This window comes from Suricata suricatta, chromosome 16 (assembly GCF_006229205.1).
Source record: "Suricata suricatta isolate VVHF042 chromosome 16, meerkat_22Aug2017_6uvM2_HiC, whole genome shotgun sequence".
Classification (NCBI taxonomy): Eukaryota; Metazoa; Chordata; class Mammalia; order Carnivora; family Herpestidae; genus Suricata; species Suricata suricatta.
Window position 1 is genome coordinate 36,950,605 of NC_043715.1, and position 12,009 is coordinate 36,962,613.

General features: G+C 33.6%; 1 protein-coding gene across 1 annotated transcript in view; it reads left to right on the forward strand.

The window, feature by feature from the left end:
* URI1 (URI1 prefoldin like chaperone) overlaps positions 1-12,009 on the forward strand; it is a 102,498-nt gene that overhangs the window by 65,223 nt on the left and 25,266 nt on the right. The window contains exons 8-9 of the mRNA XM_029924253.1: positions 2,038-2,116; positions 3,207-3,342. Coding sequence (XP_029780113.1) covers positions 2,038-2,116; positions 3,207-3,342 — 215 coding nt within the window. The remainder of the gene's footprint in view (positions 1-2,037; positions 2,117-3,206; positions 3,343-12,009) is intronic.

Below are 12,009 nucleotides of genomic sequence, written 5' to 3' on the forward strand. Positions count from 1 at the left end.
AATTAAAAAAAAGTGTTTCACTTATTTTTGAGAGCCAGACAGAGAGTGTGCTAGTGAGCGTGTGGGGGAGGAGCAGAGAGAGGGAGACACAGAATTTGAAGCAGGCTCCACGGTCCATCAAGCTGTCAGCACAGACTGACATGGGACTCAAACCCAGGACATGAGATCATGATCTAAGTTGACATTGGATGCTCAACTGACTGAGCCACCGAGGCGCCCCTAATAGACAGTTTCCCATTTATTGCTCATACCAAGCCTATATCCAGAAGCCCACTGAATGGTAACATTTAGCTATACTGTCCTTCAGTAAGTCCTGCTCTTTGTATCAAATTGAATGAATTTAACATAGTGGAATTTTACCTTAGTGGATAATAGTCTTTCTTGAAAATTTTAAAATTGGTGTTTTTTGATAGTGCGTGAAAAAAGAATATTGAATATTGGATAATCAGTGTAGATGTTTATTGCTAAACTGTTTATATTTCTTTCTTTTGAACCTGAGAGATAGTTAGGCATTGTTGAGGTTTTTACCATTGAAGATGCTAAGACTAGGCCTAATTTGTGTACGTTAAGCGATGCAGCTGGGATCCCCCTCTAGTCTGACTTCAACGCCAAGAGCTTTCTGGTATGTAGCCCTGGGCATGAAGCCTTTTAAAATAATTTTATTTTTATAAAAATTTATCCAGAAGGATGATTTTTCCCCTTAAATAGAACAAAGACATTTTTATGTTTATAAGAGATTTTGAGGGAACATTTTGCAAAAGCACTTGAACACTAGAAAAATACAAAGTCTTTCTTGAAAGAATGCAGGTCAGAAGACCTAGAATAAATTCATTGCTTGCTGCTTTTTTGATTAAAGAGATCTGATTTCTCTTAAGTTCTGTTTTTTCCATCTTCCTTCTTTTTTGAATGAGGAAAATGTTAGTAAGTGACATTTTTTATAGGAATATTTTTAGGATGAATAACGTAGTATATAAGTGAAATTCCTTGATATTTTTCAAAATAAATAAGATAATTTTTACTAATTATGATCCTCTTGCTGTATGGGTGTTGAGGAAACTGAAATCAATCCCATGATGTTTTTAGAGCAGTCATTTTTATTATCTGGATAGTGATTGTCTATGTTGCAATTTATTCTAATTTCAGTTTGGCAATATCTACATGTTTTAAAAAGTTACTTGCTTAATTGGTGAGTTTTTGTTATTTTTTTTGTAAATTGAAAACACCCCTTTGTTTTAAAATTTTTCATTGCACTCACTGGTTTAGCCTGCAACCTACACCCTACCAAGGAGCCCTTAAAAAACCTAATTTTCAGAGAAGGTTTGAAAACAGGCATCTGCATGAAGGACTGTTCATTTCCAACAGGTGTAAGAGCTGGGTTCATCGTGTGGAGACATATGAGCATCTCTGCCGCTATATCTTTTGGTTACTTGAAATTAACGTATTAGGTAGCTCTGTCTTGATGTAGCGTGACAGAGGCTCCATAGCCAGATCACAGTGCTTTTTGGTAATACCTCTACCTCGTTTTTTTTCTAGCTCCTGGTTGGTTCTCCCTCACCTTAATCACATTAGTATGAATAACTGAAGGGTTATTACACATGTCAAGTTTTCTGAGGGCTGAAGCCTCTGATCGAATTCTGTGTTCATGATTTCTACTCTGCGGCCAGAGCTTGTTCGCCCAGAGGTCTTATTACATCGCTGCTTTCTTCATTTTAAGTCCCTCTTTCCCTCTAGACATCTGACCCTCCCTCAGTTGTATCTCTTTCATTTACAAATTTTATTTAGTTCAGATGATCCTCTGTCTTCAAGATGTGTTCTAATTCTAAAAACTAAGTCCTTGAAAGTCTTAATTCTTTGATAGCTATATTGTTGAATAATGCCACTGCTAAGCTTGGTAAACAAGATTTTAATATTAAAAATACTTTAATAATTATATTGCTAAAATTGGGTTTTTGATTAGTTTGTCTTTGGATACATAGTCTACTTGAGGAATTGTTAATTTGTGTATTCATTTAGTATCTGCTATTTTTTCGTCAACAGGAAGAAGGTAGATAATGACTATAATGCCCTTCAAGAAAGACTTAGTACCTTGCCTGATAAGTTGTCTTATAATATCATGGTATGTTTGGTGCATTGCATTTAAAAAGTAGTATGTTATTTCTTATAAAGTTACTAACTATGTAACATAAGAAGATGTTTCTTTGCTTTATGTGTGTTGATTCACAAATTGACAAGCTAATAGTATCCAAAGTAACTACCATAGTAAGGAAAGTTTGTTTTGTTTAACTTTAAAATAATCCACTAATGGTTCTAATAGTTGGTATTTACTTCTCTTCTTTTTTTAGATTTATATTAAATTATCACTTTTGGTGACACAAATGGCATAAATGTTAGCACAAAATTTGACAAATTTGGTATGCAAATTTACTTGTGTTAGAAAACTGTAATTAAGACAGAAATATGGCACTTAGTCGTTTCCTGTTAGCCAGAGCAAGAATAGACCATAATGTTGTATAATTCATAGAATTACATCATAGAACATTGATTTTATATAAAAAGGTACTGCTAATTTTTATCTGAATGATCTTCTTCTTGACATAGTGATCTATTCGTGAGCCCTGGATTAGATTCTTTCATTGCATGAATATTCTTTTTCATGAAGACTTCGTTCTTAATTACACTAGCCCAAATGTTTTGTTAATGTATTGTTCTTTATTCTACTAGCCCAATTATTTTGTAAAATTTGTGGACTCATTAAAATTATTTGTTAATTCCAGCTTTGTTTAAAAATGGCTATTTTTTTGGAAATAATCTTCAGGTTTTTTTCCATCAGTGGTATTCTTTATTAACTTAATATTTCACTATTAGTTTACTCTCATTTAGATTTATGAAGGAACACAAAGTATAAACATTCAGAGACAGTACTAATTTCTCTGAAAGCTGTATGTACATGTGCATATTGCTTTTCCTGTCTTAATTGAATTATTGATTTATTAATCTAAAGCATCTTTGTATGTTTTCCTAGTGAAATTTTAATGTTAAATTTCTATGAAGTTGACATTTTTTCTTAGTGTCAGCACAGAGCTTTTAATGCTAAACGTTTCATAAAATTTCTTTTTAGTGTTTTTAATTTTTTTGTCTCCCTCCCTCTCCCTCTTCTTCTGTCTCTCCCTCTCCCTCTGTCTATCTGTCTGTCTGTCTCTCTCTAGGTACCATTTGGGCCCTTTGCCTTCATGCCAGGAAAACTTGTCCATACTAATGAAGTCACCGTTTTACTTGGGGACAATTGGTTTGCAAAGTGCTCAGCAAAACAGGCTGCGGGCTTAGTCGAGCATCGGAAAGGACGTATGTACCAATTATAAACGATGTATCCTTGCTGGATGTTTATCAGTTCACAAGTGCCAAGCTGTTACTAAAAGTATTGTCCATGATGTACTAGTCCAGACTATTTGGGATTCCGTTGAACTGTAGGTAGTTTGAGTAGAACCAACATCTGAGAATGTAAGCTGGAGAATGGAACGTTGGAGTTGGAAATATCACCATTAGTATGTTTTCAGAAATGATAAAGTGTAGAAGTTGTTAAGATGTGGTTTTATGAGTAGAAATTGGGAAGACATAAGAAGACTTGGGGTAATTTTACATTTTATAATTTGTTTCAGGTGCTTTCATAAACTTTTGCTTTTAATTCTTTAATACACAGAAGGAATTTACTTTTTACTTGTTGAACTAAGAGAGATACCTATTTGCAAAAGTAACTATGCAAAGTAAGAAAATGTTTCTTTGCTTTATGTACATTGATTTACAGACTGACAAGCTAATAGTATCTGAAGTAACTACCATAGCACGGAAAGTTTGTTTTGTTTTACTTTAAAATAATCCACTAATTGTTGTCTTTACATAGAAAAAACTTTTACACATGCTTTTTGGTTTAGAAAAAGTCATATTTTTATCTTATGGATGAGTCCAGGTGTGGAGAAGTTGCTACCCAAAGCAGTGATTTGAGGCCTCTGCCTCATTTTATTGAGGTGGTTCTTTAAGTTTTGTTTATCTGTGATCCTGTTTGTTGGTGTACACATATGCACATACACATGTTGTAATTTGATGGGTTTGGCTTCAGTTCTAGCTTAGTTGCATTTTAAAATTAGGTTTAATATCTATGTTTTTATTTCCGTAAAGCTTAAATTGATAGTATAACATTACCCCTACCTGATTTTTAACCTAGTTAAATGTGTGTTTGAAAATAAATTTTTGAGGATTCTTCTGTATGAATGAGGTCATATAGATAAAAAGAGGCTGAGTTTTCTAAAGCTGAAATTATTTCTCTTATACATGTGAGTGGGTACTAGTTAGAGAACTCATTTACTCAGTGAAATTGTGGGATCTATATTTGGATATTCTAATTGCAAATCAACTCCTATAAGTTTATAATTGATAACATATTTTGATCTTTTGTGACACTAATCAGAATCTTATTGTTAGGCCTGTATATAATTTCTAGCAATGGTAATTCTTTTTGCATTACTACATGAAAATAAGTCATGTACATTAGAGGAAAAAGAATGAGCATAATTCTTTTTTAAAGGACTTTCTTGGTGGGGAAAGCATTCTTACTTACTGGGGTAGCTCTGCTGATACAAAATCAGTTCATAGTCTGTGGGAATTTGTTCATTCTGATTATCATATGAATATTTCAGCAAAGAAATCTTTAGAATCAGTTATGACTTCGTATATTAATGGGAGAATGCTTCTAGTAGAATAGAGCTTTAGAATAGAGAAGTATTTTTTGGTAAATTATTTTCCATTGTTAAATATGGTTTTGGGAAATGACCAAACATGGCTTTTGGGATCAGTGTTGATCTAAAATAATTTTCAGAATACATACCTATACATTACATTTGAGAACCTATTATAAATTCTGAAAAGTTTTATTCACATAGTTTTATACTCATTTTAATAACTAAAGAAAACGTGTAGATACATTGTTATACCTAATGTTTATTAATAAAAGATATTTTATTTTTCTTATGAAAGAACAATTATGACAAATTAAACATACAGTCACCTACCTCACTGTTGATAGGGTAATTGGAAAATGTGGAGGGAGGTCTTTGATGTTTAAAAAGTGGTCAAATCGAAGGACAAAAATGGACATGTAAAGGGTTCAGAGGAGGTGTCTCTAGAGGAGGTGATCTTTAAGTGTCCCATTCTTTTGTGCTCACATCTTGCATTTTTGCCATTTAACATGAATATGACCAGCTTTTTAAAGAGTTTAAAAACATTTAAGATTATCAGAGTGAAATTAACTTCTTAGTTGGTATACTGTTCCGTGAGTCACAGCACAGGTGAAGGGTTATCTAACCATTGCCACTCTCAGAATATGACTAGGACAGAGGATTTGCGACTCAGGGCACAGGATCACACCAGAAACTCCTTCATGCTTTTCCTTTCGGTCACATCCTTCCTTTGTAAGGCCTGATGATCACTGATCTGTCTCTATTTCTGTTAATTTTCCACAATGTTGTAACCTTCTGAGCCTGACTCCTTTCACTCACGATAATGCCTCACTTAAGTTGTGCTGTGTATGAAAAGGTCATTCTTTTTTACTGCTGAGTATTTTTTCATTATATTCATGTACCACAGTTTTTCTGTTCATCCATCAGAGGACGTTCACTTTGCTTTCATTTTTTGGAATTATAAACAGAGCTGCCATGACCCTTTGTGTTTTGTGTTACTATAAAGTGTTATTGCTGTTGATCAAACACCTGCAGGTGAGACTGCTAGGTCATATAGTGAGTGTGTGTTCAGTTTTTAAGAAACCTTGGTGCTATTTCCCAAAGAAGCTATATTGTTTTCCATTCCCCCGGCAGGTGTGAGAGCCCTAGCGCGTTGCATCTTCAGCAGCACTTGGCATTCTTTAAAAATATTCTTTAAAAATTTAAGCCATTTCAGTATATGTAAAGCAGTTTTAATTTGCATTTCCCTAATGGCTAATGATGTTGAGCATTGATTCATGCACTTAACCTGTCATTTATGTGTCCTGTTTGATCTGTTGAAGTCTTTTGCCCATTTTTAAAAATTTGGTTATATTTTGCCTTACTCTTGAGTTTTGAGAGTTCTTCATATATTCTAGGTACAAGTTATTGGTTATTTAACCAATGTGATTTGCAAATATTTTCTCCTAGGATGCATCTTGTCTTTTTATTCTCTCAGCAGTTTATTTCCAGAGCAAAAGTTTTTAGTTTTAAAGTCTAGTTTATTTTTTCTTTTATGGATGGTGTGTTTGGTGTCATATCTAGAATGTTTTACCTAATCTCAGTTCATGAAGATTTTCTGTTTTCTTCTATAAAATGTTTATAGTTGAACATTTTATACTTGCATCTGTGATCCATTTTAAGTTAAATTCTGTGTAAGGTTTGAGGTTCAAGCCTCAATCTTTCTTACGTATAGATGTCCGGTTGTTCTAACATTATTTGTTGCAAATCCTTTCTTCATTGAGTTGCCTTTGTACTTTTGTCAAAAATGAATTGGTAATCCAAATCACAAAAGGATACTATTTCAACTAGAATAAGCTGTAATTAAAAAGACAGACAATAACTTGTATTGGTGAGGATATGGAAAATTATAAACCTCATGTTGCTGGTGGAAATGAAAAATTGGTGTAGCCACTTTGGAAAACAGTTTGGAATTTTTCGTAAAATTGACTTTACCGTATAGTTCTTTGCCACACCTAGGCAGTATTATATCCAAGAGAAAGTAAAAATATATGTCTGCACAAAAACTTGTACATGAGTGTAAGTAGGATTATTCACAATAGCTGAAAAGTGTAAACAACCCAAATGTCTGTCATCTAGTGAATGGATAAATTAAATGTTGTTTGGCGAGAAAAAGAAATATGCCTTGAAAACAATATGGTGTATGAAAAAAGCCAGCTACAAAAGACTACATATTATATGATTCCACTCATATGAAATATGTAGAATAGGCAATAGGCTGTTTATAACACAAAAACTCTACTAGTGGTTACTTAGGACTAGGAAGGTGTGAGGGAGATTGGGGAGGGATTTTATTTCTTTGAAAAGGTTATATTTGGACATGACACAAAATTTAAAGGATTTCTTTGAAAAATAAGCATCCCTTCTCCTGTCCCTTACTATCCACTTGGCCAATTTGGAGGCATTACTGTTACCAGCATCTTACCATTTTGTGTGTTCGCATCTTAAGACTGCATTCCTAACCCATCGTAAACACACCTATGGCACGTTTTTTTGTTTTTACATCTTGCTCTCCTTTTTCATGGCGACAGACCCTTGTATGGGTATAATATAATTTATTTAGCTGCTCCCTTTTTGGTCATAATGATACATAAGATTATTAGCTCCCACTCAGCTGACTTCGTTCCCTCCCTTTCCCCCTTTCTCCCTCTTCCTTCTCTCCTTCTGTTTATGGTGGTAAAATACACATAAAGTTTGTCATTTTAGCCTTTTTAACAGTGCAGCTCAGTGGCATGAAGCGTATTTTATGGTGCTCGTTTAACCATAACCACTGTTCATCTTCCCAAACCGTGACTCTGTAAATAACAGCCCCCGTTCCTCCCTCCGAGTAGCACCTGGTAACCAAGGTTCTGCTGCTTCTGTCTATGAAATTTGTGTATTCTAGATACCTCATATAAGAATCATAATATTTGTCTTTTAGTGACCAGCTCATTTCATGGAGCGTAATGTTTCCAGGATTCAAACATGTAGAATGCATCAGAATTTCCTTTTAAAGGTTAATAGTATTCTATTGTATGTACATACATTTTGTTTATCTGTTCAATGGTCACATGGGTTGTTTTTACCTTTTTGCTGTTGTGAATAATGCTGTTGTGAACATGGATATACAAATATCTTCAGTTCCCTGCGTTTGACTATTTGGGGTGTATATTCAAAAGTGGAATTGCTAGAATGTATGGTAATTCTATTTTTTGAGGAACCACTATACTGTCTCCCACAGTGGTTGAACCATTTTACATTACTGCAGTGTACTAAAGGATCCAGGTTTTCCACACCCATGCCAGCTCTGTGTTTACTATTTCTTTGATAATAACCATCCTAATGTTTGATTTGCATTTCTCTAATGACTAAGAATGTTTGTTGAGCATTTTCATGCGTTGGCCATTTGTAGAAAAAATTTTGGAGAAATGGCAGTTCAAGTCCTTTGCTCATTTTTAAATTGGGTTGCTTTTGGTTGTTGAATTATAAGAGTTCTTTATATATTCTGAATAGTAGTCCTTTATCAGATATATGACTTATCAGATATATGATATTTTCTCTCATTCTGTAGTTTGCCTTTTCACTATATTGATGATGTCCTTTGATGCACAAAAGTTATAAATTTTGATGAACTCCAGTTTGTCTATTTCTTGTTGTTGTTGCTTTTATTTTTAGTGCCCTAAGAAATCATTGCCAAACCCAAAGTCATGAAGCTTTCCTTCTATGTTTCCTTCTAAGAATGTCATAGTTTCAGCTCTTCATTTTAGGTCTTTCATCCATTTTCAGTTAATTTTTGTATATTGTTTAACGTAAGGGTCCAACTTCAGTCTTTTGCATATGGCTATCCAGTTTTCCCAATAGCGTTTGTTGAAAAGACTGTCTTTACCCCCATTGAATGGTTGGCCCTGCTTTGAAAATTGTTTGGAAATACATAGGAGGATTTATTTCCGGATTATCTATCCTATTTTATGATCTATATGTTTGTCTTAATGCCAGTACTATAGTGTTTTGATTACTATACCTTTGTAGAAAGTTTTAAAATCAAGAAGTATGATCCTTGATCTTTTTAAAAATTGTTTTGCTATTCAGGGTCTCTCAAGTTCGCACATGAATTTTGGGGTGGATTTCTTCTGTTTCTGCAAAAATTTTGTTGGGATTTTGATAAGGATTGCATTGAATTTGTAGATTGCTTTGGGTAAAATGACATCTTAACAATATTAAGCCCTGTAATCCATCATCACAGAATGTCTTTCCATTATTTGTGTCTTTCTTAAATATGTTCTGATTCAGCAACATATTTGTAGTTTTTAGTGTATAAATCTTATGCCTTCTAGGCTAAACTTATTACTAAATTTTTTTTTCAATGCTATCGTAAATGGAAATTATTTTCCTAATTTCCTTTTCAGATTGTTCATTGCTAGTGCACAGAAATGCAAATTATTTTTGAGTGTTAATTTTGTATCCTACAACTTCGCTGAATTTATTAGCTTTTTAACTGTGTGTGTGTGTGTGTTTGTAATGTTTTGGGTTTTCTACATATAAGATCATATCTGTCAATAGAGATAATTTTATATATTCTTTTCCAGTTTGGATGCTTTTTTATTTTTCTTGCCTAGTTGCTCTTACTAGAACTTTTAGTATTGTGTGGATATGATAGTAGGCATCCTCATCTTGTTCCTGATCTTAAGGGGAAATTTTTCAGTCTCTCATTATTGATGAGATGATATTAATTTATATGGTTTTTATCATGTTTAGGAAGTTACCTTCTATTTCTAGTTTATTGAGTGTTTTGTATTGTGAAGTAGTGTTGGATTTTGTCAAAGGCTTTCTCTGCATCAGTTCAGTTTCAGGCGTAACATAAAGGTTTGACTTACATATGTTGTGAAATGATTACCACAATAAGCTTTAATTAACATCTATCATCTCATATACATACAACAAAAATAAATGGACAAAAATATTTTCTTATTACTTGAAATGACAACTCATAGGATTTACTGTTTTACAACTTTCATATATAGCATACAGCAGTGGTAACTGTAGTTAGCATACTGTACATTACATTCCTAGTTTATTTATCTTATAACTGGAAGTTTGTACATTTGGACCACCTTCTTCTAATTTCCCCAGCCTCCCATTTGTTAGCATTTTGTTGAGGATTTTTTGCATGTCTGCTCAAAAAGGATATTAGCCTGTAGTTTTCTTTTAATATCTTTGGTTGACTTCTTAGAATGTGTTCCTTCCTATTCAATATTTTTAAAGATTTTGAGAATTGATATCATTTTTTCTTGAATTTTTGGTAAAATTAATCTATGAGGCCATCTGTTCCTGAGCTTATCATTGTTGGGAGGTTTTTGAATACTGATTCACTCTCCTTACTTGTTACAGGCTTATTCAGATTGTCTATTTCTTATATCATTTTTGGTAGTGCATTTGTTTCTTAGAATTTGTCCATCTAGGGCATCCACTTTGCTGGCATTCAGTTGTTTGTAGTATTCTCTTATAATCCTGTTTATTTCTGTAATATAAATAGAATTGTCTCCACTTTTGTTTCTGATTTTAGAGAGCTGAGTCTCCTCTCTCTCTCTCTGGCCTATCGAGGTAAAAACTTGTCAATTTTGTTGGTCTTTTCAGAAAATCAACTTTTAGTTTTGTTGATTTTTCTGTATTGTTTTTATAATCTCAGTTTGTTTCCATTCTAATCTTAGTTGTTCCTTCCATCTGCTAGCTTTCAGTTCAGTTCAGTTCAACTTTCAAGTTCCTTTTAAAGCATACAGTTAGGCTATGATTTGAGATCTTTTTTTTTTAAAATGTAGGTGTTTACAGGTATTCCTTTCTTAGCAGTGCTTTCACTGCATCCTGTAAGTTTTGTTTTGTCGTATTTTCCATTTTCATTGGTTTCAATGAATTTTCTAATTTCTTTTGTGATTTCTTCTTTGACCCATTAATTCATGTTCTCTTAAATTTCCCTGTATTTGTGAATTTTTCACTTTTCTTTCTGTTACTGATTTCTAGTTTCATTGCATTGTGATTAGAAAAAAAAATACTTTGTATGATTTCAACATTTTATTTTATGTATTTTAAAGTATATATATATATTTATTTTTTTTTTTTTTTGAGAGAGAGAGAGAGAAGGAGGAGCAGAGAAAAGGAGACAGAGTATCCAAAGCAGGCTGTGTGCTGACAGCAGAGAGCCCGATGTGGGGCTCAGACTCAGGAACTATGAGATCATGACCTGAACCAAAGTCTGGTGCTTAACTGACTGAGCCACCCAGACACCCTATTTTATATTTTAAAAAATTTCAGTGCATTACTGGGTTCAGAAGTAGAATTCCATGGTTCATCACTTTCATACAACACCCAGTGCTCATCACAACAAGTGCCCTCCTTGGCACCCATCACCCATTTAGCCCATCTTCGACCCACCTCCCTCCATCAACTTTCAGTTTGTTCTCTTTCATTAAGAGTCTCTTGCGGTTTCCCTCTCTTCTTTACTCCCCCACTGCCCCGTGCCTTCCCATATGTTCATCGGTACTGTTCTTAAATTCTACCTCTGAGCAAAATCATATGGTATTTGTCTTTCTCTGATTGACTCATTTCATTTAGCATAATACATTCTAGCTCCATCCAGGTGATTGCAAATGGCAAAATTACCTTGTTTTTGATGGATGAGTGATGTGCCCCATCTTCTTTAGCCATTCTTCAGTTGATGGACATTGGCTCTCCATAGTTTGGCTATTGTTGATAATGCTGCCATAAACATTGGGGTGCATGTACTTCTTTGAATCTGTATTTTTGTATCTTCTGGGTAATGGTTTCAGAATTTTAAAGACTTGTTTTATGGGCTGTCATATGGTCTTTCTTGGAAATGTCCCATGTTCTCCTTAGCAGAATATGTATTCTGTTGGATAGAGTGTTCTGTCTCTACAGTTTTGTTCAAGTCCTCTATTATTGTTCTTATTTCTTGTCAAATCCTTTATTGTAATAGAGTCTTGACATCTCCAACTTTTATTGGAGGACTATTTTTCCCTTGGATTCTATCAATTTTAGCTTCATATATTTGACACTGTGTTGTTAGGTGTGTATATGTCTATAATTGTTACATTTTCTTGATTGAAATTTTTATCAATAAAATATCCTTTGTCTCATATTAGTATCACCACTCCAGTTCTTTTTTTAATTACTATTTGCATAGAATAGCTTTTCCATCCTTTTACTTTCAACCTGTCTTGACTCTCTTGTTGACCATATATATATATAT